Source organism: Megascapheus bottae, chromosome 34, assembly GCF_031878675.1.
Source record: "Megascapheus bottae isolate mThoBot1 chromosome 34, mThoBot2.hap1, whole genome shotgun sequence".
Classification (NCBI taxonomy): domain Eukaryota; kingdom Metazoa; phylum Chordata; class Mammalia; order Rodentia; family Geomyidae; genus Megascapheus; species Megascapheus bottae.
Genome location: NC_143542.1, coordinates 4,949,574 through 4,977,569, shown reverse-complemented (window position 1 = coordinate 4,977,569; position 27,996 = coordinate 4,949,574). Strand labels below are relative to the sequence as shown.

General features: G+C 55.5%; 1 protein-coding gene across 11 annotated transcripts in view; it reads right to left on the bottom strand.

Annotated features, from left to right (window-relative positions):
• The window catches only part of Cux1 (cut like homeobox 1), a 215,928-nt gene that overhangs the window by 88,310 nt on the left and 99,622 nt on the right, over positions 1–27,996 (bottom strand). For all 11 annotated transcript variants that reach the window (XM_090324352.1, XM_090324353.1, XM_090324354.1 and 8 more), the window contains exons 3-4: positions 20,630–20,677; positions 6,224–6,302 (exon numbers count right to left, since the gene is read on the bottom strand). In XM_090324352.1, the coding sequence (XP_090180478.1) occupies positions 6,224–6,302; positions 20,630–20,677 (127 nt within the window). The remainder of the gene's footprint in view (positions 1–6,223; positions 6,303–20,629; positions 20,678–27,996) is intronic.

Sequence of the window (27,996 nt, the reverse complement as noted above, 5' to 3'; positions counted from 1 at the left end):
TGTGTGTGTCTGCGCGCACGCGCTGCTCTTGAGCCCATGGGAGTTACAGAAGTCACAATGGAATGGCTGTGTGTGGACACTGGAAGGCAAGAAGGGGGTCAGGCAGGGCAGAGGGTCTGCATGTGGCCCCTGCAGGGACCCACTAGGGACTGGATCTCTGTGGGTGCCTGGGGTGGCACGACATGGGGGGCTGGTATGGGACTGTTTACAGGGCTGGGAGTGTGGCCTAGTGGTAGAGTGTTTGCCTTGTGTTCATGAAGCCCTGGGTTTGATTCTTCAGTATCACATATACAGAAAAAGCTGGGAGTGCTGCTGTGGCTCAAGTGGTAGAGCACTAGCCTTGAGAAAGCCCAAGGACAGCGCCCAGGCCCTGAGTTCAAGCCCCAGGACTGGCAAAAAAAAAAAAAAGGAAAAGGGACCGCTTGTATGCTCTGGTCCCGCAGGGACTCTGGCACCAGCGTCCAGCCTGGGCCCCCTGGCTGGTGCCTCGGAAGCTGGCAGCCGCTCGGGAGGGGCTCACAGCCGCTCGGCTCTGCCTGCGCCATGCCAAGCTGGGGAGGTGCGGAGACAGCGGCAGGCGACGTCGTGTGGGCCCAGAGGCCACATCTTAACAAACCCACGTCCCGTGCTGGCCGAGTGCGGCGGTGCCACCAGCCCGAGATGAATGCACCCCTTGTGTGGACGGCCCCGGCCATGGCATCACAGCGCGCCAGACGCTGCCTTTAGCCTGGGCACTCTAGGCTAATGTAATCATACGATTACATAATTAACCCAGCTGTCTCATTAAGAAAATCAACTGGAATTCAGGGCATAATTAGTCATACAGCAATTAGCATGGTGATGAGCGACTGATGAAGAGCTGCCGGGATACCCAGTGCCAGGACCACCCCAGCACGGGTGACGAGGGGACCTCGCACCTCAGGAGAGTCCTGGAGTCACGGGAGTGCCACTCCCAGCCCCTTGCGGGCCCCGGGGGAAGGCCTGAGCCAGGCCAGGCGGAGCTGGCCGCAGCGGAGCCATAGGGGTGCAGACACCCACATTCCTGCGCAGTCACAGCCAGCCCCTCACTTGGGAGCGCATCGTGTACCCCCTGCCAGATCTGGGGTGCTGGCTAATCTGGTCAGTTCTCTGGTGGAGAACTGCCTGGTCTCTGGTCCCCCAGCAGCCGGTGCAGGGTGTCGCTCTGCCCCAGGCCTGCCACTTGTTCCGCAAGACCTCAGGGGTCTGCTCCAGGCCCAGGAGCCCCAGGGGAGCATTTGCATGCCATGCCCCGGCTCTTGCTTTGGGGGTGCAGCCTGAGGTCCCCCTTCTGTCTTCTGTCTTCAGGGCCTGGGCCGGTTCTCTACACTGAATGCACACGTTGTATGAGGGCACACTGGGCGTGTGTGAGGGCGCCTGCTCGGGCTCCCTCGGCCCAGGGGCACCGGGGCTGGCGGGAGGGGGGGAGGGGGGGCTGGCGTGCCCACACGGGGAGACCTGGAACACACGGACTGGAGTTCCCTGTGACCAGGCCGGAGCGACCACATTTCCACAGTTTGGAGGACAGCTCTAACTGAACGGAAGGTTCTGCCATGGGAGCTGGGCAGGGGTAGGCAGGGAAGAGGACAGCATTTTCTAATTTTAGCCTGCGGTGTGTCCCTGCCAGAAAATCGTGGGCAGAGGACTGGATTGCAGCTCTACTCTCGTGGCAACACTTGAAAAATAGTTCTCCAAAAGACGAGAGTCTCCTGTCCTCCTGTGCCTGAGGGTAAACCCCCCCCGCCAAAGGGGGTTCCTGAACACAAACCAGAACCCCAGTCCTACAAGGAGAGGAGGTTCTGGGCTATCAGGGCCTCTTCCAAGGGATCTCTTGGCCTGTGGTGTGGACATCCACCAAGTGGGCTGGGGCCCTGTAGAAATCGGGTGACAAGATCAGTTGTGATGCCCTGGGTTGTTCCAGTTCGTTGTTTCTGTTGTTTCTGGGGTCAGTGACTGTTTCACATTGCCAGAAACACATCCCCTAAGACAGCAGCCTTGAAACGCTTGCTTCCAGCATGGTGTTCGGGTGTGAAGAGTTTTGTTTAGAGAAAGTAAAGCGCATGCAGCCAGGAGTCCAACAAGATTCTTACACCAGAATCCATCAGCTGCAAGTAGCCAGAATGCTCCCCTCCATCCGAGTAACCGCAGCCGGTAAGCTGTGTAGTAGCTTCGCAGGGCAGTTCGGCTGCCAACTGAGTCTTCTGTCAAGAACTCATCCCTTAGAAATGACCGCCGCAGCCAGGTGTCACAGCTCACGCCTGTCCTCCCAGCTACTCAGGAGGCCGAGATCTGAGGATCACAGTTCAAAGCCAGCCCAGGCACAAAAGTCCATGAAACTCTTATCTCCAATTAACCACAAGAAGCCAGAAGTGGCGCTGTGGCTCAAAGTGGTAGAGCACTAGCCTTGAGCCAAAGAACTCAGGGACAGGGCCCAGGCCCAGAATTCAAGCCCCACAACTGATCTCCCCTCCCCTGCCCCCTGGGGTGGGGGGAAAGACTGTTGCTAGGGACGGATGGCTCACACCTGTCATCCCAGCTACTCAGGAGGCTAAGATCTGAATCCAGGTTCAAAGCCAGCCTGGTTAGGGAAGTCCAGGAGGCTAACCTCCACACCACTCAAAAGCTGTGGTTCAAATGGCACCAGCATCCAGGCCCTGAGTTCCAGCCCTAATATCAACACCCCATCCCCCCGAAAAGCCCTACTGTTCCTGAGGTGTTTCTGGGACAGGGATATCACGGTTTTATCTGTAAGTCTCCTGCAAATAGTGGGGCCTAGGCTCGTATGTGCCGTGCACTAACAAGGGCTATTCAGACATGGGGACCACAGGACAGTTTCTGTACTGGTTTACGCCGTCCCCTCCCTGCTGGGGAAGTGAACACACCCCCACTGTCAAAACTGGGAGCAAGCAGCCAGGGTCACCACGCCAGGCCGATGGCCGGCAGATTATGCGTTTCCCCCTAGCTTTGCCGTGAGCCCTGGGGAATGAGGAGCTGCGGGCAGGCAGCGGTGTGGTGTGCGGGGCGTGTCGGCACTGGTGTGACCCCACAGACTGCACACGTGGCCTGGGGTGTGGACACTTCCTGCGTGAAGTGGACAGGCACGCCATCCAGGCACAGCGTGGTTTTCTCACGGTCTACTCGCTCAGCTTCTCCCCGGGCGGCCTCGCGGCCACGGTCGTCTTCAATAGACAAGGGGCAGAATTAAGGAGACTTGTCCTCGCCACGTTTTCAGTGGCCTTCTCTTTTTAGTGTTTTAAACCAAGTGAAGCCAGGGGAGCAGATATTCTCTGTCTACCTCTCAAAGCCTTCCCCTTGAGGGGTGCGAGAGCCGGGGGCTAGGGCTGGTATCCTGGGGCGTGTGGTTCACAGTGAGGCCCGGGTTTCATCTACTCACTTATGCTGCCATTTGGCAAATCCCTACAGCGTCTGCCACGCAGGAGGCACTGGGTGGCTCTGGGAAACCATGAAGCATGAGGCCACACGGCCCCGGCCTCTGCTGAGCCAGAGGAGAGGCAGCTGGGCCTTGATCTACCACGCAGAGCACATCATACGAAGAGAGCTGGGCAAGCCACGCTCCCAGGACCACTGTCACCGGTGAGGCCACCTGCCAATCGGAACGCCATTATGCCACCTATATCCAGCCGTCACCGAGGGAGGGCACGGCCTGGTGGCATCCTCCTGTAGTCCCTGCCTTTGAGGCAAGAGGATCACAGGCTCAAGGCCTACCACATGAGAGGGACGGGAGTCAGTGGAGCCAAGGTAGCTGGGGAGTGGGTCAGAGGAGGCGGGACCCAGAGCGCTCAGGGGCCAGTGGGTGGTGTGGCCTCTGACCTGGCGTGGGCCGCTGCCTAAGGCAAGGATGCAGGAGGAAGACAAACCAGCAGAAGCAGGTTCCTACCGGTCACCCAGGCTGACCTCAGAGTGAGGACCCCATCAGAGACAAAGCTGTCGTGACCGAGACAACCCTGAGCTGGGTCCCTCACTGCTGGTGTGCCAGGGCTCTGCCGGCCACCCCTGGTGTATGCCAGGCATTGGGTGCAGGGCAGCGCTCTGCCCTGGAGGAACAGTCCATCGGGGGACCAATGGCCAAGAAAGAAGAAAACAACACCGGGCATGGTGGCACACACCTTTAAGCCCAGCCACCAGGGAAGTGGAGGAAGGCGTGGCGTGGGCTGGGGGGAGAGATCTCCATTCTGAATCCAGTCTGGGCAAAGTTGGCGGAACCCTATCTCAAAGATAAACTATAAACACAAGGGCAGTGAGTGTAGTTCAAGTGGTAGAGTGTTTGCATAGTGATCCCAAGGCCCAGGGTTTGATCCCCAGTGCAACAGACAAGCAAAACAAGAGAGCCAAGCAGGTGCCCAGACAAGCGTGGTGGGCAGGCCTGGCTCTTTCTGGGTCGGGGTGGGCACACAGCTGCAGTAGCAGCTTCCTTAGGCTGTGGGATTGTGTGAGCGGTTATTACTCAACCAGAGGCCAATACACCCCTGAGTGATTCTGGTCTCCCTGGACCTGGAGCCCGAAGCCTGCAGACAGGGACGCCAGCCGGCCCGGCCCAGCCAGAGGCGGTCGGTAAATGCATAGCTATTGACCAGGCCCTTCCTGTAAGCCTGGCCACAGGATTACCTCATCTGGACCACCATCAGACCCCCCCTCACAGGTGGAGTGCTCTGGCTGCCGTCCACAGCTCAGGCTGTGCCACTTTCTCACCAACTTTGTTATTACAGGAAACACCAGGGTTCAGCCACGCCCGCCATATTAGTTAAACGGTGATTTTGGCCATTTCAGCCCCAAATGATAATTAGGAAGATAAGAAATGTTTTTGGTCTCATATGAGAAAAAGGCAGCTCTAAGTAAGTACCCAAGTCAGGATGAAAATTCTAGAAAACACTGTGCACGCACATGCACCGCTGCTCAGGCGAGTGGCACACAGATGGCACAGAACTGTCTTTTCAGGATCTGTGGGAATTTCAGACAGAAAAACTGTAGAAGCCAAGCGCTGGTGGCTCATGCCTGCAACCCCCCTAGCTACTTAGAAGGCTGAGAGCTGAGAACTGTGGTTCCAAGCCAGACCAGGCAGGAAAGGCCATGAGAGTCTTAGCTCCGGTGAACCAACTAAGTCCAACCAAGTGGTAGAGCACTAGCACTTGAGGGGAAAAAATAAAAAATCAAAAAGCTCAGGGACAGTACCCAGGCCCTGAGTTCAAGTCCCATGACCACCACCACCAACAACAAGAAAAGGAAAAGAATCGTGGAAAAGGTAACCAATAGCTTATTTGCTGGATAACTGGCCTGGAAGCTCTCTACTGGGGGGGGGGGGGCGCCCTGGACAAGTGTGACCATTTGGGTAGGGAGTGAAGCTTTGTTAGGGAAGAGCCGGGAATGACCCTCTGGGTCTCTGGCAAAGACAAACCCGCCAGCTTCTCCCTTTCAACTCGGCCACCCGGTGGCAGACAGGGCTGCGTTCCGGACCGCAGTTCTTACGTGTGAACTCTGCTCCAGAATGGCGGCCACTTCACAGTGGAACCCTCTGCAGCAGAGCCCACAGAACCGGTTCATGAAAGAGCCAGTGCTCTGGAGAAGGAAAACTCTCTGGGGACCCAAGCCCAGGCGACGCTGGCCCCTAACCTCTCCAGGCCCGAGTCAGTGCCGCCACACCACAGCTCCGATGGAAAGCTCCCAGCCACCACCTCACAAAGAAGAAAAGGAAATGCCACCTGCCTAGCCACGGCCACCGAGGCCCCAAAGTCTCCCTTTACCCTTTTAGAGGAGCCTCCGCTAGCTTTCAGGAACCCCCTCGTCACCCACAAACTCCCACAGAGAACCCTCAGCCCAAAATTCAGTACCGAGAGCTGGGTAAGCTCTGGTGGCTAGTAAGGCCCAACATCCCCTCCACGGCAGAGGAAGGGAACCGGTCTCCTCCCTGGCAGTTTCCTAGCCGTTTTTCCCTTCAGTGGAAGACTTGTGCAAAAGGCCTCGGTTCCTGGACGAGGCCCAGTGGGTGTTCCAAGGGCCCCGACCCCTGCAGGCGGCCTCTCAACCACGGGAGGCCCTTGTGGAGGCATTGAGCAGAGGTGCCATGGTTCCCTTGACAGATGTGCTGGCTTTCCGCGCTCGCGCCACATCGGGCTGGGGCGCACCCAGGCCTCCGCTTCCCTGCCTCCCCGGTGGTGGCAGGGGCGGCAGCTGGCCGGCCCCAGCTTACCTGGAACATCAATCAGTCTCTTGTAGACGTTCAGGAAGGCTGCCTCCGCCTCTTTGCTTCTTTTACTTAGTGCATCAATCTGCAAGAAAAAAACAAAAAGAAAAGAAAAGAAAAACCAGGCACTCAACGTTTGGCAAGGGGTAATTTAAAAGTCATTGGGGAGCGAGTGAATCCCTCAGCCGAGCAGGCCCGTCTCCACGCGGTGCCTCCCACCTGTCTGCAGCTCCGGAAGAGGAGACAGCAGGTGGGGCGGGGGCAGAGCACCTCCAGAACTCAGCACCCACGGCGGAGGCCGTGGTCAGCCAGGGGCTACACCCCGGCCAGGACCACTGGGCACAGGGCAAAGGGGCAGACAGCCAGGTGAGAGCCAAAGCTCATGCCCAGAGCAAAGTGCTCCAATCTGGGGGTTCTGAGATCCTCTCAAGAGCTTCATGAAGCAGCCAGGAAATAGTGGCTCATGTCTGAAATCTTTGCTACTCTGGGGCCTGAGACCTGAGGACGGTGGTTCAGTCACTTTATAAAAAAGTTGACACTCGCCAAGAGGGAAAACATTTTCAGTCTCCTAAGAGAAAAAGGAAAATACAAGAGACTCCCATCTACAATTAACCATCCAAAAGCCAGAAGCGGACATGTGGATGAAATGGCGGAGCCCCTCGCCCCAACCTTGGCAAAAAAACCAAGCTGTGAAGCCGTGAGCTCAAGTCCCAGTACAGGCACAATGAAGAGAGAAGGAAAAGGAGGGAGGGAGGAAAAGGAGGAGAAAGAAGAAAGAGGAGTGGGAGGAAGAAAAGGAGAAAAGAGGAGAAAGAGGAAGGAGGAGGAGAAGAAGAAAGGCACAGAAGAAAGAGGGAGGAGAAGGAAGAAGAGGAGGAGGAGGAGGAGGAGGAGGAGGAGGAGGAGGAGGAGGAGGAGGAGGAGGAGGAGGAGGCGGCGGTGGCAGAGGAAGAATTATTAGAAGAGGAAAGGGCACCACCGGGGCAGGCAGAACACAGGACACAGGCACTGTTAGGCATTTCTCATGACCATCAAGCACCCATGACGGAAGAGACACAGAAACATACACTGGAGCTATGGCGACGGGGCTGCGGACATAGATGAGGTGCAGAGGCCACCGTGGGTCCAGGACCGTGGCCAGGACCTGGGTCCTGGCTGACCAGGCGGGACTGGACTCCCCGGGCACCGCTGACTCTCCAGAGAAGGCAACAACCGTTTCCTACTAGTAACTGGACAGTCAGGCCCGAGTGACACAGTCGCCACGAGCAGGGGTCAGCTTGTACACCCGAGGCACCCCATGTCCGCCCAGGCACAGGCAAGGACCTGCCATCGTGTGTCCCTCCTGCTGCACACAGCGCCAGGCTGGCCGTGTCTAGTGTCAGTAGAGAAGCAAAGCCTGGCCACAGCGTGCAAGGGCCGTCTTTATTTTTTTAAAAATAAAATTTCCCCGTCTGATTCTGAAGTGACTTCTACTCCTTATGTAATAGAAAAAAAAAGTGAGAGAAGAAGATTCAAGGGACGCATCTGTTCTTCACTGGATCCAGTCATTCTGTCTGAGCTCTGTCTCTTCACTCCTTTCCTGGTTAAAAGGCACACACCCGTAGCCCCAGCCCTTGGGAGGCTAAGGTAGGAAGAGCTCCAGGCGGGCCTGGGCTGCAAAGTGCCCTGCCCCACCCCTGCAGTTAAACGGAGACCCAGGGAAGAATGGGGGTGGAGCCTGTCCAGGGCTGCCAGGCCTGGTAGGAGGTGTAGGCGGTTGGAGGATGCCAGCTAAGGGCGGTGAGGGGTTCCTCTTAGGGTGATGAAAATATCCTACAGTTGTTTGTGGTGAGAGTTGCAAAACTTTATTAAGTTTACAAAAAGCCAGTGAATTCAACACTTTCTGTGGCTGAACCTGTATCTCAATAAAACCCTTGAAATTAAGTTGTACATAAAATTCTGAATTGAGCGTTCTTCTACTAACACATCCCTCATCTCCCCTCCTCCTTTATCCCCCAGAATCAACTGCAAGTCCTGAGAAACGCCTTCCTGGCACTGCGTCAATGGTGCCTTATACCCACACTTGCAGAGGTAGACGTCAGAGGGGCTGCAGTGGGGGGCTTGGTGTGCCACTTTGCTACCTTCAAGTCCACACCCAAGCTCACCAACTCAGCTCATCATTGGTTAGGAACTAAAGAGAGCTCCTGCCAGTGGAAAGGATGGGGTCTGAGAGCCGGGCCCGCCCGGCTCCTTCCTGGGCTGGCCTTCTTCCCCAGGACACCATGTTGAGGTGGTAACCCCATAACCCGGAGGGCGACAGTCGCTGCAGGTGATGGGGCCTGGGAAGTCATCACTGTGGGTTTTGTACCACAGGACTTCATACCCTCGAGAGGACACCTGGACAGAGATGGCCGGGGACAGTCCTGCCCACCCAGGCCGGCCAGACAGCCAGCGACCAGCAGAGGCAGTGTGCGTGGCATGGCCGGGGGCTTTCTTGGTCCAGAGGGCGCCAACTGTGCCCGCTCCTCACTGCTGGCATTCAAGGACTGGGGACTATTGGTTCTGATGTCTGAGTGACCCAGTTGGTGGCACTTTGCGACGATGAGCCCATGCCATTCCCCTTTGCCCTTTCACCAGTTCACATCCCACCCCTGGCACCAGGGCCCCCCAGCAAGGCCATGGGGAGCTCCTCCTGCCTTCGGGAAGGACTGAGGATCCCGGGGCCTGACCCTTGGCCTGAGCCCAAGACAAGCCTTAGTATTTGTGGGACTTCTCTCAACCCTTGTCAAGTCCTGGCCGAGCCAGCCTCCCGGCTCTCCAGACACCCCAAGGCTCCCAGAGCCCCCGCCGGGGGGGGGGGGAAGGGAGCTGGCTACCTTCCCAGGATGGCATGAGGCATGGCGCCCCACAGCTCCCTAAGGTGACAGCCCCGCCCCGGGGCCACCTCCCAGACAGGCTTCCAGCCAAGCTCTGCACACCCACAACCAGGAAGCCACCTCGGGATGGTCCCTTCTTCCCCGTCTTGTCCCACCCAGTGCCAGCCCCAACATGGCATGTCAGCTCCTCCCAGGGGAAGAGGCCAGGGACGCCCCAAGGCAGAGTCCCAGGTTAGACATGGCAGCTCCTTCAGGTGCCCGTGTGGGCCCAAGATGGTGATGCCATATCCTGCCCCCACCCCACAGGGCCAGAGGAGAGATGTGCCCAGGAGGGGCGGGCGGGGGGCTGGTTGCGGGGAGCCTGTGGGTCCTGCCCGCCCAGGGACCAGCCTCCAGTTCAGGTTCACAGCCCACTGCTGCCACACCCAGATACTCCCTGTTCCCAGCATACGCCAGTCATTTCCACTCAGCCTGGAAGGCGCCTTCTGGAATGTTCCCCTCATCCTTAGCTCAGCTGTGGCCACACCCCACTCCACAGGGGACTGTCCCCCAGCCAGGCCCTGCCCAGGAGACCCAGATTCCTTGAAAGCCCCAGCATGTTCCCGACGCCGCTGCTGCAGAGCCGGGATCTGCACAGGAGGCGTCTCCCCAGGTCCTGCGGTGAAGGCACAAGCCACCCGCCGGCCGCCCGGGGCTCGCCGCGCATCTGTGACATGATGCCAAATCTGTCGGTGCTCTCTCTGCCCTAGTCCTGCTCTGGGGTTGAGACGTGAGCGCCCCTGGCCGGCCACGGCCACTGTGTCCCCTCCTTGCCCTCGACTCCCACACCTGGTGCCCCATGGTGAACTCCGGCCCAGAGTCACTCTGCCTACCCCAGCAAGGTCCGGGGACGTGCGGCCACACCCAGCCCGTCCATGGAGGCCACAGGATTTGGGTCCACGCTCAGCCCATCTGCTTGATGGCGTTGTCCCTGAGCTCTGCAGCTCAAGGTTGCTGCCCTACCCTGGAGCCAAGCCCCACTTCTCTCTCTCTCTCTCTCTCTCTCTTTTTTTTTTCTAGATGTTAATTGGAGAGAAGAGTCTCAGGTCCTTTTGTGCCCAGGCTGGCTTTGAACCTTGATCCTCAGATCTCAGCCTCCCGAGTAGCTAGGATGACGTCCGGCTAGAGCACAGCATCAAAATCTTGAAGTACCAGGATCTACTTTCAGTGTGAGGAGGTGGGCATGGAAGGTACCCTGTGGCGGGGACAGACAGCTCTGCTGGTGGGGCTTCTGTGTGTGGCACGCCTTGGCAATGGGCTGAGACTTCTGGCAGAAGCTTATGGAAGCATTCCTTCACTGCCCCCGGAGCTGCGATCTGCCACCAGGCTTTCACGGCGGACGCTGACCCCTGAGTCCATTCAGTGCTCACTATAGGGCTGTGTGGACAGGACGTGGCCTTGCTGAACGCTGAACAGGATTCGAGGAGCCCAGGCCAGGCAGGGGTTGCAGCCTTGGCAGAACAGCCAAGGGCAGGGCGATGGTGCCATGAATGTGAGCCACAGAGACAAGGCATGGCGAGGCCACCGCACACCGCAGAAGAATGAGAAGGACAAGAAAACAAGCCGGGGACAGGTGGCTCACGCTTAACAATGGCAGTTACTTAGGAGTCTGAGATCTGAGGATCATGGTTCAAAGCCAGTCAGGGCAAGAAAGTCTCTTATCTCCAATGAAGCAGTGTGAAGGTGGAAGTGGAGTTGTGATGGAGCTCCAGCTTGAGCAGAAAAGCCAAGCGAGAGCACAGAGTCCTGAGCTCAAGACCCAGTTCTGGTACAAGAAAGACAGGAGAAAAACTGGCCCTGACGCCCACTTCTTTCTGGGCAGCTGGCCTCTGAGGAGCCTGCTATCCTCTATCTTCTCTCCTCCACCCCATGTCCCAGGGTGGCCTGACCCAGGCGGAGCCCAGCTCAGACAGCAGGAACCCACGTGCCGGGCTGGGAGCTGTCTCCCTAGCTCCCTCCTTCCCTTACTCCAGCCATTAAAAGCCACCAAAGGAATGACACTGGGTCTCCCACCTGCATCATCCAAGGGCGAAGGGTGGGGCCCTGGCCTCTTCACCTCTCCCAACATCTCCAACCTGCACCCGGGGCCGGGCAAGGCCCCCAGGGGAGGAATGCCTCCCAGAGGCGCTCAGAACCCCCCTCCCACCGGAGGAGATTGTTCTTGGAGAACAGGCTAAGGTGAGGTGTGGAACACGCCTGGGTTCTGCAAGGCTGCGCCATACTCAATCAATATGCAACAATCAATTGTCTTTCTCTACACTGGCAGTCCACCATCTGAAAGTGAAAGGAAGACAAACAACCCTAGTTACAACTGCACTGAAATAATAATAATAAAAAAAAAAAAAAGAATGATACTCAGGAGCAAATGCAGCAAAAGAAGACTTAAAACTTGTTCTTCAAGAACCTGAAAACCTTGTTTGAAAGAAAGGAAATGAGACGCTAGTCTTTCCTGGGCTGAAGGCTTAACAGTGCTGCGGCGATAGCCACCGAGTTGATTTCTGATTCAGTGCGATGCCCATTAAAACCCCAGCTGCTTTCATTGTGGAATTGGCAGATGGCTCCTGAGATTCATATGGAAATGAAAGGGGTCCCAAACAGACAAAAACAATCTTGAATAAGAAAAATAAAGCTGGAGGACGCACATTGCCCAACTGCAAAACTTACTCCAAGCTACAGGAGCCGAGACTGTGGTGCAGACGTGAGGATGGACGCGGGGAGCAAGGAAAGAGAAACACCGGGCTCAGCAAGATGATGCCTGCGATCGGGCACACAACGCGATCCAGGATGTAAGCGGTTTGGGGTGTCGCACACACGGTGATGCGTGGGTATCATTTGGCTGAGCACAGAGGACCAAAGATGCCAGGACTGGCCCAGGAGGTGGCGGGCACACACACTGCCCTTAACACCTAGTCCTGCCTGGGAAGGCAGGGCCCCAGCACAGGGTGGTGGATGGGTGTGAGGTCCGGGAAATGGCTGGGCAGAGATTGCTGGAGGGTGGGGGGAGCTGCAGCCCACAGCCACTGGGGGGGGGGGGTTCCTCCTCAGGCACTCCACCCCAGCATGGCCTCCACCATCTGGCCCTGGTGTCAGCTTCTTTCAAGATATTACTGCATTACATTGGTAGAATGTTATTGAAATCTAATTAACATCTAGGCCAACTTCTCCAAGGGAAGAGACCTGCAGAAAATACCTTGATAATTTAAACTCTATAGTGTACAATACTGTAGGATTACTGGATAAGCTGGATAATTTTAGTCCAGTTTAAAAAAAAAAAAACTAGCGAGAGTAAATCAGTTGATTGGCTGACATCTATTTAGCTGGCTGTCCTGGCACGTGCGAGCCAGGCCAACTCCATCTCTGCAGGCAGGCTCCTGGAGCTTTTTCTGCTTTAGCGCCTCAGATGAGGTCTCCCATGTTTGCCTGGGCTGGCCCCTGGCTGTGATTTTCCCAGCCCTTCCACACAACTATCTGACAGGTCCCACTACACTCAGCGAGAGTTAGCTCATTCTTATACACAAATGCTGGTTTTAATTCTCAGTTCATCCTATGAGGTGACAGAGGTGCTGGAAGTCCGCTGGCTCGGCCAAGGTCAAGGCCAGGATGAAATCAAGGCTAAAACATTGTAACTCCAGGTCAAGTACTCTTATCTCATTGTTCTTGAGTTGCATTAGAAATGGAAGCTGATAGAACATAAAGCCCCTTTTACGGCAAGGGATGCTTCTGATTTACATAGAAGGCAAATTAACACCATCTGTCTGCCAATCGGTCCATTGATCCATCCATCCATCCGTCCATCCGTCCATCCATCCATCCATCCGTCCATCCATCTGTCTGTCCATCCGTCCATCCATCCATCCGTCCATCCTCAATCACAGCTTCCATCCAATGAGGATCCATCTGCCCATCCCCCTATATCTATTTATCTATTCAAATACCCATTCACAAAATCCATCCAACCTACCTATCACCCTGTCATCATCCATCCTTCCCACCTACCTAACCCATCCATCCATCCATCCATCCATCCAGCCATCCCTCTGTCCATCCACTGGTTCTCATCCGTCAGCCATCTACCCATCATCTCCACCCATCCTGCCAGGCACCATTCACACAGCATGTAGGTCCTACAGGCTCCATGAAATCAGTGCCTCCCTTAGTCTGCCCATGGCACATACCAGGGTTGAGCTCAGGCCTCACCTGGCACAGGGACCTTCAACCAACCGCAGATCTCGCCCTTGAGATGCTCAAGGTCGGGAAGGGAAGGGGGGGTGGAATCAGTGAGACAGGGCCTCTTCCTCACCCCACCCCCCATGAGAGCCATGTTGCAGGGAGAGGTGAGCCCGCTTAGGCGGGTCTGAGGGTGGAAGTAAGCCGGCTCAGGCAGGTCTCCCCATCAGGTAGGTCTCCCACTGTTAAGAAGTAAAATGGGGCTGGGAATGTGGTTTAGTGGTTGAGTGCTCGCCTAGCCTGCATGAAGCCCCGGGTTCCATTCCTCGGTATCACATACACAGAAAACGCCAGAAGTGGTGCTGAGGCTCAAGTGGTAGAGTGCTAGCCTTGAGCAAAAGAGGCTCAGGGATGGCGCCCAAGTCCTGATTTCAAGCCCCAGGACTGGCAGTAAATAAACAGGTAAGTAAGCAAGCAAGCGAAATGAGTGAGTCCCCCAGCCGTGTCTGCTGTGCACTGCACAGGACCCCACTTTCTACTCTGCCATCGCTGGGGATGTAAACGCTCCCACGTGCTCCTCATCCTACAGCTTTCCAAGCTTCTGCTCACCCATTTCAACCAGTTCAGGCCAATCCAGCAAAACTTCCCAGGTTTCCCCAGTGAACGGGACATGGGGAGACGCCAGGACCCGCCGCCCGCCCCTGGAGCAGGGCTGCGGGGAGCTGTAGGCCAAATGGTGGCCGGCGGGCTTGGCCCACTTGGACACGAGCCGTAAACACCCAAGGACTCCACCGACGGCGGCCCAGAGGATGTTAAAAATAATTATCCACTGAAAACATTAGATTTGCTCTGGATTGCTCATTACATACAATGGTTTAATAGGACTTTTATTGAATAGCTGCAGAGCTCTGGGCCGAAATCAATTTGCCGAGCACGTGGAATTCTGATGTCTGGCTCTTGACTTCCCCTGCGCACAGCAATTTTGTAACAGCGTCGGCTCGCAGTTGCTTCCAGAGCTCCGGCTACATCGCAGGAGCGTTTATTTCTGACCACAAAATTACATTTATTTAACAAAAAGCAGCTCCGGGTCTTTAAGAGGTTAACTTCTGGCGGGCTTGGCTGCGGTCCAGGCCGGGAGGAGCGCGTGAGCGCGGGGGCCGGGCCGGGCCAGCGCCGGGCGGCCGGCGTGATGAATGGACTGCTGAGAGCGCGCCTTTCCACAGCGCCCACTGCCGCCCTGGCTCCCATACATCACCGACTGGGCCTGGACGTATCTGACTGAAATTGAATTTGGCTTCTCTCTCAACCGTTCATTTCCGATGTTATGCAAGGTTATATCCTTTTCTGCTTCGGAGGAGAAAATGTGCTTCCAATTACAGAGCTGGCCTGCGCCACGCACCGCTCCTGCCGCGCCCCTAATTGAGACATCAACCCCGCCAACCTGCAGCCAGCCCCGTGCCAGCAGCCCGGGGCTCTCCCTCCCCGGCCGCCTCGGGGGGGACCGGGGTCCATGGTGGACAATGCCCAGCCACACAGGCCCCTGCAAGGGCCCGGCTGCGTGTCAGGGAGGCGGGACCCCGACTTCACAGGTGGTCACTGACTCAGAGAATGGGCTCTATTTTGGCAGCCCCCCCCACCCAGGTGCTCTTATAAAGGTTATGTACCAAGGGATTACAATCAGGTAGTGGGGACGCTTTCTTTTGTACGTTTTTTTGCCTTTTCTTCCCCCCCTAACTTTGCCTGGGCGTCTGGAATGTTGATTCTCCTATCTCTGTTTCCCAGGCCGTTGACACGGTAGGAATTAGCCACCACATCTGACTTGTTTTGTGAGATAGGATCTTGACCACTTGGCTACGGTGTGCGGGCACCTCAGTCCTCTTACCTCTGCCTTCTGAGCGGCTGGGATTACAGCTGTGAGCTACCATGCCCTGCTGAATGGGGGGCGGGGGGGTCTTCTTTTTAATGTGTGGATTTTAGAACACAGGGTCAGTGAGTACTCAGCAGCCAGAGCGGGGGCAGAGGCTAAGAAGCCCTCCCACGCTGGCAGTGGGAAAGCAAAGGGGACGGCGAGGAAGGATGGCACGAACACTCACAGATACACCACCCGGAAACTCAAAGCGCAGGGTCAGGAGGGCAGTGGGGCTGAACACAGGTGCTCTATAAGAAGAGAGCACACCACCTCCATACCTGTGAGCGCACAGCAGGGCCGCCGCCGTCACAGACGCAGAGCCACAAAGCCTGTGAGCTCCCGACACGGCCTTTGTCAGAGAGCCCGGCACGGCTGCCATCAGACGCAGAGCCCAGTGTGCTGTAGCACCTGAGAAGGCAGCACGTGATGCTGAAGGTGGGCAGAGCTGGATGCTGGGGCCCCAGGGGCCCCATCCCCTATCCTGACCAGGGCCCCGATCCACAAATCCCCCCCCGTGGGAAACGTCCGCACGGCCACACGCCCGACAGCACAGCGCAGGGGCAAACACTGACGTGCAAGACCTGCATGGTGGTGACGGGCAGTGATGCCCTGTCTGCACCCACACATCCACGCACACCATGCCACGCACGGGACACGTCCTTGTCAGATCTGCCTCAGCGAAGCTGGATGAGTGGCTTTTAGAGGTCAGCACGGGAGTGGAGGCTGAGATGGGGGCAGGGGTGTGTTCAGGGGGCGTGGACGCACCCCACTGGCGGGAAGCCTCGGACCTCGAAGGCTGGAGATACCTTCAAACTCCAATCGTGGCTGGCTGTGGTGGCATATGCCTGCAGTCCCGGCTCTAGAGACACAGGCAGAAGGATGAAGAGGTTGAAACTAAAAGGACTGGAGGCACAACTCGAATGATGAGGGCTCATCTAGTAAGTACCATGCTCAGAGTCGGGTGTGTGTGTGTGGGGGGGGGTTGGGCCTCACTGCCCAGGACAGCGCTGTCCCAGAACTGAACTTGTGGCCCAGCCGGCACAGAGGGGTCCTGACCCAGTGCTTCTACAGTAGTGAAGCACAGTGGAGAGGCAAGTCCAGATCCAAAGGTCGGCCCAGGCCTGCCGGGGTCTCCAGTGCAGCTTCCGGAGCTACCAATCTGCTCCACACCACGCCACACCACGCCACACAGTGACCACTCACACATGTCACAGCTGTGGGACACTGAGGGAGCTCTCCGCTCTGATCGCCAGACGCCGAGCAGTGCCTGTAGGACCTGGCCTGGTCTCAAGGCACACAAGGGCCTTGCTGGCCCAGAGTGGGCTTCCCTGGAGCTCTGGCATGCAGCCCGGTGCCAGGGGCCAGGACTGCCCAGTCACTGCACCCCTCAGCTCAGCGCTCGTTCCCTCTGCCTCTCTGCTGCCCCCACAAACTCCGAACATGGACGGGCCTCCACAATGCGTGCGCACGCGCACACGCACACACACACACACACACACACACACACACACACACACGTGTGCGTGCGCGCAGGAAAAACAGGTTCACCACGACATGGCACGCAGCCCCGGGGGGAGGGGGCAGGGCGGGCGAGGGGCAGGGCTGAGGCACAGGGCTGCCCCCAGCAGCAGCTCTGGGTAGCCTTCATCCCATGAACAGGTGCCTCCATCTCCCCTAGCCCTGCACACCTGCCCAGGCTGGCCGAGCCAGGCAAGGCGGGGAGCATGGGTATCCAGGAGGCAGGCAGACATCGCCAAGCCTGGAGGACACACAGCAAGGGGCCCCTCAGCTCCCCAACAAATGCGCGGAGAAAGATGGCTGAACGGAAGGCCTCCCACTCAGCAGAAAGAGCAAATCCCCAAACGCACGCAGCGGAGAGCACTTCTGCCCTCCGCCAAGCGCCCCCTCCAAGTCCTGTTTGTGCGTCTGCCTGAGGTCTGACTGCACGCGCCCCCAAACAACTCGGCTGCTCGGTTTGTTCCTTGGCCCTGCACCTGTCGTGGGGGCGTCGAGGGTCAGGGAAAATGAAGAGACTGCACCGGCCGGCCTGCTCCATTCCCAAGGTCAGGGTCCCGCCCAAAGGCCCGCGGTCCACGGTTGTTTCTCCCGCAAGTCCTGCTCTAGTGAGATGTTTATTTCCAGGTATTGTTTTTTGCTATGGTTGATACCTCCAATAGCACCTTTTCTTCTTCTTCTTGTTAATTTTTTTTTTTTCTTGGTGGCTTTGGGACTGAACTTACATCTGCTAGGCAATCCCCAGGCCTCTGGCTTTTAGTATTTTTTCAGAGAGTGCTCCATGTTTTTTTTTTAAAAAAAATTTTTTTTCCAGTCCTGGGACTTGAACTCAGGGCCTGGGCACTGTCCTTGGACACTTTTTGCTCAAGGCTAGTGCTGGCACTTGAGCCACAGCACCACTTCTGGCTTTTTCTGTGTATGTGGTACTGAGGAATCAAATCCAAGGCTTTGTGCATGCTAGGTAAGCACTCTACCACTAGGCCATGCTCCCGGCCCAGCCTCACACGTTTTTCTTTTCTTTTCTTTCTTTCCTTCCTTTTCTTTTTCTTTCTTTATATTTTGCCAGTCCTGGGCTTGAGCTCAGGGCCTGAGCACTGTCCTTGGATTTTCTCAAGGCTAGAGCTCTACCCCTTGAGCCTCAGCACCACTTCCGGCTTTTTTCTACGTATGTGGTACTGAGGAATTGAACCTGGGTCTTCATGCATGCTAGGCAAGCACTTTACCAGTAGTTCACACTCCCAGTCGGGCCTCATGCTTTTGTCTGGGTCAGCCTTGGGTCAGGACCTTCATCCCTCTGCCTCCCTCAGCTGGTGTCTTTTCCCCTGGCCTCCTTGGGGCGGAGATGCTCCATCTCTGCCTCCTGACCCGCTGGGATTATAGGAATATGCCACTAGGACCAGCCCTTCAGGAGTATTTTTTTTTTCAATTACACTTTTGATTCCCTGCTGATGTAGAGACATATAATTACTTCTGTATATTGATTTTGTATCTGGCAACCATGTTACATTATTGAAGCTCACTTGAAAAATGACAGTTTTATTCCTAGTGTTATACTATTTATGCTTGCTTGCTTTCTTCTTTTTTATCCCTACCCTCTCTGCCAGCTAATACTTCCAGTTAAATAACATCAGCAACACAGGGAGTTCCCGTCTTGTTCCTGGTTAAGCCCAGTAGGGGTTGAGGACTGAGGTGGGGTTTAATAAACACCTTCCCCCATGGGATAGGGGCTCCCAGTGTCAGTGCCATTTTATCATGCCTGCTTTTCTTCACACTAGCAAACCGTCAGTCTTCCTCTCACCCATGCGTGGCATGAGCTGGCATCAATAACATTTTCTGTGTGAGTGCCAGCCGGACTCTAGAGCACACGAGGCTCGGTGGATTTGCCAAGCCCTTTGTAAGGCGCCTGCGCCTCTTCTCATAAATAACACTGACTTTTATCTCCCTCCTGTGCTGTTCTCATCTGCTGTTGGCACCGAGGTTACACCGGCCTCATAAAATCAGTTAGAAATTGTTCTTTCTTTCTCTGTTTTCTTGAGGAGCTTGCAAAGATTAGGACTCTGTGTTCCATTAAGGATGGTCAGCTCTCTCCCAGAAAACCCCGGACCAGCGGGAACAGTTCTCTGGTGGCTTCTGCTGCTTCTTCAAGCAGTTGGGCCGTGACGGGATTCTAGGAAGTTCGTACACTTTGTCCAAGTTTTGAGATTAACGAGCATAAAACTGCTCCTCCCTGGTAACCTTGTTAGCTCTCTAAGTGGTGAGAGAGTTAGAGCAGGACGGCCACCTTTCCTGACGGGTAAAGTGGCTTGTCGGGAAGATGTGCCAGTGTGAGGACTCGGGGGGGAGGGGGGGAGTGCTGGCCCCCTTGCCTCAGTCCTCACCACCAAAATAAAACTCCCCCCCCAAAAAAAACCCTACAAACAAACAAATGGGCGCAAAACAACAGCAATAAAGAACACCCTGGTTGGATGTGTGGCCCCCTTGAATCCCATAGCAGTTGGAGGCAAGCAAGGAAAAAGCTGGTGAGACCAAAACTCAAAACCCAGGTGATGTGGTGACGCACGCCTGCCGCCTGCAATCCCAGTTACTCGGGAGGCCTGTGACCTGAGGCCATCTGGGACAGAAAGGTGGGACTGACAGCTGAGAATTGAACTTACAGAAAAACCGGCAGAGGGCTCTCCTGGCAAGCTCGAGACCTGAGTTCAAACCCCAGTCGCCACCACCAGAAAACAAAACAAACCCCAGCTGAGGATCTTCACTTCCCAGGGCCTTTTCCTTCTCATCCCCTTATTCTCTTGCAGTTATGATTCCCCCTCGTGTACTTTTCTGTCTCTCATTGCCTCCGATTAGCTCCGAGAAGCTAACGAGTGCCCTATTTCTTGTACCCAGTGCCTTCCAGGAGAGAACTCCAGAGATTTACTACTCAAGGGGTTGTTTAAATTACTGCTGGACTACACGAAGCCTTAGTTTTGGTGGTACTGGGGTCTGAACTTGGGGCCTTGTGCTTAGCGAGGCAGTCATTCTGCTCGGTGCAGATGGGCCTGGAGTGTACCATGCCTGTCTATGCTTCCCACAAAGCTGGGATGACACGCGCACACCACCACACCCGGCTTTTACTGCTTCAGATGGGGTCTCGGGGCGTTTTTGCCTAGCGTGTACGAGATCCTGAGGGTGGATCCAAACAGGACGCAGGCACCTGGCCAGGAAGAAAGAACTGCCTTTAAGTCCCAAACAAGTAGGACTGCACCCTTCCAACAAAAGCCTGTGTTCTTTCTCCTCTCTCTCGCTAGCGATGCTGCTGCTCTCTCCCTTGAGCCATGTCTCTTGCCCTGCTCTTTGGGAGGACAGAGTTCTGAGGCTGCAAAGCAGCAGGTGTGTGCGGGCAGTGCGCTCTTCCTGAGCCCGGCAGGTCCGCAGGGCGGGTGAGTGTCACTACGTCAGGCGTGAGGGGTCCTCGTGTCCTAGGCCTTCCACATACACACGTCAACTAGCAGAGACTTAGTCAGTAAGTCTGCATTCCCACTCGTTTCTGACCCCCCCCCCCTCCCACAGCCTTGCTGAGACGCACAGCCGGGAGGCAACTCCAGCGCCAAAGCCACCGGCCCACCCAGACGACGGGGCAGCGAGGACCCAAGAGGCTGGAGCAGCGCAGCTGGCCGATGCCCACAGCAGCACAGGTCCTTGCCCACCTGTCTCAGTCGCAGACCACCTGACCCCACATAGATCTGGGAGGGTGGGGGTGTCACCACCAGGACACCCGTCACCTTGCTGAGTGCTCTGCCAGCCCCCCACTATTCCTGCTGGGGGACCGTGACTGCCCACACACGCCGCACGCACGCGTGGCAGGAAGGCTCCCCCCGGCACCAGTACATCCAGGCATCTGTGTCCCGTGACCCCAACCAGGGTGAGGGGTGGGGGACCCCGGCTTACCTCTCCTTGGAAGCTCTTCAGCAGCGGTGCTACCTGCTTGCGCAAATCCTGCGAGGAGAGTGGTCAGAGCAGGCCAGGCCAGGCCAGGAGCAGCCATTGGAGGAAGAAAGAGAAGGAAAACACCCATTAGGACTTCTCCAAAATGGTTTCATGCTGATAATCACCGCGCCACACCCCTGGCCCCAGGATCTTCACCCCTAGAAACACACACAGTGTCAACTCCACAAATCCCACGCACTGGCTTAGGGACGGTTACCACCCAGTTTTACGTCTGCTGAGGCCTCATAGAACGTGCTCGAGGCTGTGCACAGCGGCTCACGCCTACAGTCCCAGCTACTTAGATGGCAGAGACTGGGAGGACTGAGGTTCCAGGACAACTGGAACCCAGTTGAGACCCCATTTCCACAGACCAGTGGGGCGTGGTGTTTAACACCCGTGATCCCAGCTACACAAGGAGTATAGGTTGGAGGACTGCAGGCAGAAGCTGGCCCTTGCAGGGTGCAAGACCCCATCTGACGGGGGGGGGGGGGGCTCAGCATAGGAAGAAGAGGGACGGGAGAGAGCCAAGGCTGACCTGGACCTGTGCCAATTGCAGCTGGCTAGCACCAGCAGTCAGAGCCCCCAAAGCCGCTTGTGAGGTCGCGTGGCCTGCTGCTGTGCGTGTGGGCACAGACGGACATGGCTCTGGGCTGGGCCAGGCGCCCACAGAGGTTGCTCGGGCTTTGGAGTATGGACAGAGGGGCAGAAGTGAGGGTAGAGACTGTGTTTCTCGGCCTTGGCTCCTCCCCGGGTGCTCTCGAAGAACTCATGCCTTGCTGGGAGGGAAAGGATCAGGAGCTCCTATGGGCTGCCTGTCTGGGCGCACAGTAGGTGTGCAGCGATGCCAGCACAATCCCGTGCTGGGTCCACCGAGGTGGCTGGGCCAGGCCTTGCCCAGCAGGTGTGAGGAGCGTGGCTCCGGGGTCTCGGGAAGCACTGCCGTTCTTTCAAATCATTTCCCCAGCACGTGTAGGCTCCCTCGCCACCACAGCGTCCTTCCCATGCTAAAGCTGGCGTGGTGTGTGTGTGCACACACACGCGTGCGCTCACACGCACATATTGAAAGACAGTTGGAGAGAAAAAAAACCCACTCTCTCTTCACACGTCGAACACAAACTGACACATAGGCACGTCAAGGCACCAGCTAAAAGCCGCGCATTCTAATTTTACTCTTGGCAGTTGGAGAAATTCCTTTTGCAAATCTACTGCCACAAATATGATCTGGTTTGGAACTAAACGAAGGAGAGAGATCCTTGAGTGCTCCATTCTGCCGCTGGTGTGCCAAGGAGTTTTCCGAGCACAGTCCCGAGGACAGGCCCAGGAACTGCGGACCTTGCCCTTCTGGTCGCAGGGCCCAACATGATGCCCTCTGCTACATGGCTGCAAAGAAAGAGAGCCCGGTTCAGGCTCTCCCAAACCACATCACAGCAAGACTGGACACGGTGGCTCACACCTACAATCCCAGTTACTGAGGAAGAGGAAGCACCAGGAGGACAAAGGCAGGGTTTGCCAGACCCTATCTCAAAAACAAAGCTCAGTCAAAAGTTGAAGACCCTTTACAGATGAAAAGCAAAAAGCCTTGGCTATGCCAAGACTCTGAGTCGTCTCCCAGGAATTCCACGCGTACAAAACAACTGCTCATTGCAATGAATGATTAATTTGGTAATTGCCACCCATTTAAAATGCAAACGATCATGCAGAACGAGGTGCTTAATTTGGTTATAGGTTCTCAGGCCGAATTCAGTTGTGCCTGGTCCTGTATTATCCACAGAGTGAAAAACAACGAGGGTTTTAAGGCCTGTGTCGTGATGACCTTGAGATTGTTAATATCAGATGTCTGTTGGCAAAAGCCAAAATAGCTCACTTCAACCTTTCCCCTAAGTTCAAAGCAAATAATAAGCCATGTTTACAGAGACGCGTCCTCACAGAGGGGCTCGCCTTCCTCTCAGACTGCCGATTTGTGGCGCTGTTACAGCACACAGCAAACAGCAAAGTGATATGAAGGCATTTTGGGGGGTAATGAGAGTAAGCCAGGCTAATTTAAAATAACCAGAATTGACACACAACACTCAGTCCCGCCTGACAGCCTCACGCCTGCATCTCAACACACTTCTTATAGCAAGACGGCTGGCTCACGTCTGCCATCCAAGCTACCGAGGGGGCCAAGACCTGAGAATTGTGGTTCAAAGCCAGACCAAGCAGGAAAATCAGTAAAGACTCTCATCTTCAACTACCCAGTCTAAAGAGCTACAAGTGGAGCTGTGGCTCAAGCTGTAGGGCACAGGCCTTGAGTGCTAAAGCTGAGGAACAGAGTCCAGGTCCTGAGTTCAAGCCCCAGGGCTGGCACAAAAACAAACAGAAAGCGCCGCACGTTTGCCCGGGTGGCGGGATTGTCACTGGCGGCCTCTGGCAGGTGGTGTTCCCTGTCTGGACCCTGGGCTTCTGCTTCTGTCCCAGCAGCACACGCATCAGGACCCTGGTGGGTCCTGGGGAACCCGGGCAAGGCTGGCGGTGCCCCAAGCATCTCTGCATGCCCTCCTCATTGTTTGGGTGAAGGGCGGGGCTTTGCATGGCCCCTCAGCAAATGTGTGGGCACAGGAGGTGCCAGTCAGGGAATACAGACATTATGGAGACACAGACAAGTATTTCTGGGTGAATCTAACTTTGCTTCTAACAGATTTGTGGGGACAGAAGAAGGTGGGGACAGGGCGGCTCTGAGCAGTCACAGGGCTCACTCCTGGGCTTTTGACCATTCATAATAGAAAATAGTTGCTTTGGCTTTTAAAGTATTTCACTGTGAGACACAGAGCCATCAGCAGTGGGGTCAGAAGAGCATGTCAGGCATCTCTCACACTACAGCCTATGGCCAGTCAACCGGACGTGCCAGGGTCATCTGGTCTACCACCTGTCTGTGCCCTATCTGCCATCCCTCAGGTTTTCCGACTCGCTGTCCTGACTGCTTCCAGGGCCGGTTCCGAGGTCTATGCCGGTTGGAGCAACGTTTCTACCAGCACCTCCAAAACCATTCCCACCCCACTCATGTTCCACAGAGAGCCACTCCTAAAGCCCTTGCCACAAAAGGGGGACTCCTAAAACCACCGCCGAAAGAACCCACGTCCACAGAATTACGGTGTGTTGGAGCTCCAGAAATACAAAATGGAGGGCTCAGGTTCAAGATTGCTCATGTGGCTGGGGAGGGAAATCCCAGTGAAAAAATTTCCATTGAAATCTGAGCAGAATGATGTACTTAAAAATTTTTTTTAAAAAAGAAAAGTTTTATTTCAGAAACTAGATTTATAAATGTAAGAAAATAAACAGTACACACATCGGATCAGACATATGTTAGGCAGAGTGGCTGACCGAAGCTACCGCTTCCTCCAGTGGATGGGGGGTCATGAGCAGGATACGCTGGGATTACAGGTGTGCCCGCCACACCCAGCTGATAAACCATCTACTTTCTGATGACGACACCTCTGTTAATAACAGGCAAGCACGGAACCTGGCCCGGCTGGGGAAGAGGGACACGTGGGTGAATGGACGGGCCAGGCCCACGGTCCCATGCTTGTCGCCTAGCTGTCTTTTCAGATAGTCACATCTCTCTCTCATCAAAGCACACAAGGGGGTGTTTAGGAAATAACATTGTATGTGTGCTACCTCCACTGTGCAGCTCAACTTAAAATCAAGGTTTGATGGCAAGTGAGATCTCCCTTTGTTCCAAGCTTCGGGAACCTTCGCTTCCCATCTCATCACGGGAGCTACGTCTGGTGTCCGGCCTGCAGCGGCTTTTACAAGGGAGCACAAATCCCCCATCGCCATCACAGCAAAGGGAGGATTTAAAATGGCATTTAAACTTGACTGTTAAATAAAAAATCTCTCTCTGCACAACAGCAGACAGTGTGTCCCCTCGATTTCTCCAAGATTTTAGTTCACAGATTTGAGAAAATTCCATTAGCTTTAATTATTTATCAGCCGTCAATTTAGATTACCGCTCTTGACCTATTTTTACAGGGGAAGGGCCACCCAGCAATAGAATAAATGAATGGTCTTTTCGGCACTGGCTGATTTTCTGAAATAATAGAAATCAAGTTTAAAGAAGGAACGAAACCCCAAACATGTAATTACCGCAGTACAGACCCTGCCATGCTGCCTTTGTAGCTGGATAAAATGCACATCTTTGTGAGGTTTTTTTGGTTATTAAATAAGATTATCTTGAAAGGGATAAATTCGCCCATGCTATAATTTCTTCCCATTTAAATTTCTTTGCTCCATTGAAAACATGTTGTGCGTCCTGGCGGAGAGTCTCGCGCTGATGGACGTGTTTCGAGCGGCATCGTGGTTCAACTCCAGCAGGGCGGGCAGGCGGGCTCCATGGGCTTGGAAGACGTGTGTGGTGTGGCGTGGCCCCGGGGCTGGCAGGTGAGTGAGGCCATGAGGCTCCACCGGTGCCCAGTGTCTCGAGCGCCACTTCTACCCTCAGCACCCACGGTGTGTGGGGGGACAGGGAGGAGGCTGTGCGGGGAAGGGCGACCGGGGTCCATGGAGCTGGCCTGTCCTCAAGGCCCCCTCAGGTGCTGCTGAGCGCAGGAGGCCCAATCTACTGGGTATGTGCCTTGTCCGTGCGTTATCTCACAAGTACATGGTCGAAGCTTCTAGAAGCTCTGTGATCTGTGAGGGCATCGTTACTTGGATATTGAATGAAACTCTGTGGTTATGTCTAACATGACCAATGTAAGGACACACACGCACACGCACACACATGCATGCACGCAGACCCAGGTTAGAGAATCAAATACTAGAAATGGCCGCTCTGAGGAACCTGGTCTTAGAGCAGGACTGATGTCAGGCTGTCTAGGTCCTCTGAGCACCTGGAGTCCCCACCCCCACCGTCCCACAGGCGTGTGTCCAGGGGCACCCTGCTTCCACACTCAGTGACTGGGGGCCAGTGGGGGGGGGCGGCCTCTGGGCCCTCGGAGCATCTTGGCCAGGTACATCTTGGCTCAGGTCTGACCTCTAGATGGATTTGAGAACGTGGGTGACACTGGTAGAGAGAACCAGGTGTCAGACACATGTTCAAGTTTGCAGAACCCTTGGGGACCTTTGCCACCCACCCCAAGGGAGAAGCAGGCACTGCCTGCGGGGGCTTAAGTGTCCGGCAGACCTTGAAGGCTAACATTGTTCTTCCCAGGCCCGCCACCACAGACCCCCAGGGCCTCATCAGGGCCTTGCCATAGGGGTCTGCACTGGACAGGGGACAGGCCTCCTCTCTGGTCAGCCATAGCCACCACATCTTTGACCCCAGACCTCGGGTCCACAGCTCCGTCCCCTCCTTCTATGACTCTCTGAGTCGGCCGTGCGTGTGTGCTGGAGGACACGGGAAAACCCACAAGCTCCAGTCCCTCGATGGGCACTGGGATGCTGGGGACAGGAGGGACCACTAGAAAGGGCCTGAGAGGGAGCCAGTGGCCAGAGGGAAGGGAAGGGGGATGGGATCTTAAAGTACAAACCCAAACCATGTCACCCTAACCATGTCACCATACCCCCCACCAACCTAAAAACCCAAAACTTTCTGAGCACATTTCAAATTTCAGATTTTTTGGGGGGGGGGAGCTAGGGAAATACTCCCTAGGAAAAGCTGACCCAAGTACTCCCGAATGTGGACGCATCGAGGCCTTGAGCCACTCTCCTCCCATGCGGGAAGAGGGCCGCCCACCTGCCCCCCACATCTGTTTAAAGAGCGGAAGGAGAGGAATCGGGACCCGCTTTCACTCCTTGGGCTTTAAATACATTGTGTACTTCTAACATAAAAACACGCCCTTTACAACCGGGGATGGGCATCAAGGGAGAGCTGCAGCAAAGTGAGAGCTGGGTTATTTATCTGCCCACAGCCCCTAAGGCGCAGCCAGGAGCCCCCCGCTCCCTGGCGCCACTTCCTGACTTTCCTGGCTGTCAGGAGGAGCGTGGGGTCACCCCGGGATTTACAGCCTCACGGGAGATGTCAAATGTCATAGGGGGTTGGGAAGGCACGCCATGACGGCTCACAGGGTGTAATTCTCACTGCTGAGGCTTCTTTGGGGAGGGCTGGGGACCAAGCTCAGGGCCTCAGGCTCTGCGGCTTCCCAGCTTTCTTCGCTTTCTTAAGTTTCCTGTAGGGTTACGTGCATCATCCCAGCCTCCGATGACAAAGCTCCTTCCCGAATGCTCCACCTGGGATTACAGGTGTGATCGCCATGTCTGGCTGTCACTGCCTAAAATATCTGCTATTTATGAATTTTTTAAAAAGATGAGACAAATGTAAAGCAACCCATCTGCACTCATGTCTAGGACTGGGAGATTTAAACACGGACTTCATGCCATAAGGAATAGCCCGTGTTTCCTAAATGGAGGGCAAGGTCACTCTCCCAGGTAACGTGGAGTCTTAAAAATCTCATCACAAACACCTTAGTAGCAGGATGGTCCCCGCACGGACTGGTGTGCAGACAGGGCACAAACTAGCAGAGCATGCCCAGGAGAGCCCACCAGACAGAACCAGACCCCGAGCATGCGCCTTCCCTGTCTCTTTTGTCTGCTGTCCCAACATCTTAACTCAAGTTTATCTGCCATTTGTGCGCAGTTAGCTTACATCAAGTTGGCAGTGAGGGAAAAGAGGACTGGCTCCCCCTGCCTTAGCTTAATCATCAGCACACGTAGTTGCTAATGTTTTACCAGCCACCCGGAGCATCTAAGAGGACTAATTAATCATCAAAGACGGGTCCATCTCCTGGAAGACACCAAGAACAGGGCAGAGGCAGGCCTCAGTGTGACACCCACAAGTCCATGGCGTCTAAACAGGGTCTTCGTTATACAGATATGCCTTTCCCTTTCTTCTGCAAAATACTGCAGAGCCAGTGGCACGGGAAATGGAAATATTTATGACATACAGATGGCCTACAAAACTGACGTAGCTGAGCACTGGCGCCCACGCCTGGGATCCTAGCTACTCAGGAGACTGAAGATGATGGTTCAAAGCCAGTGTATACACACACACACACACACACACACACACACACACACACACACACACACACACACACACACAGAGTAACACTAGCTACTTAGAAGGCAGAGGTAGGAAGATCAGGTGTCCACGGCCAGCGTGGGCAAAAAGTATAAGACCCTAAGCTGGACACTAGAACAAAAAAGGGACATGGCACAAGTGACAGCATGCCTGCCTACCTAGCAAAGCAAAGCAAAGGCCGGCAAATGAAAACCCTGGATCCCTGCAGACACCAGAAGACTCTGCCTGGAGGTGCTGGGCCGGAGCTCAGGGCCGGCTTCGTGGCTGGTGGGGT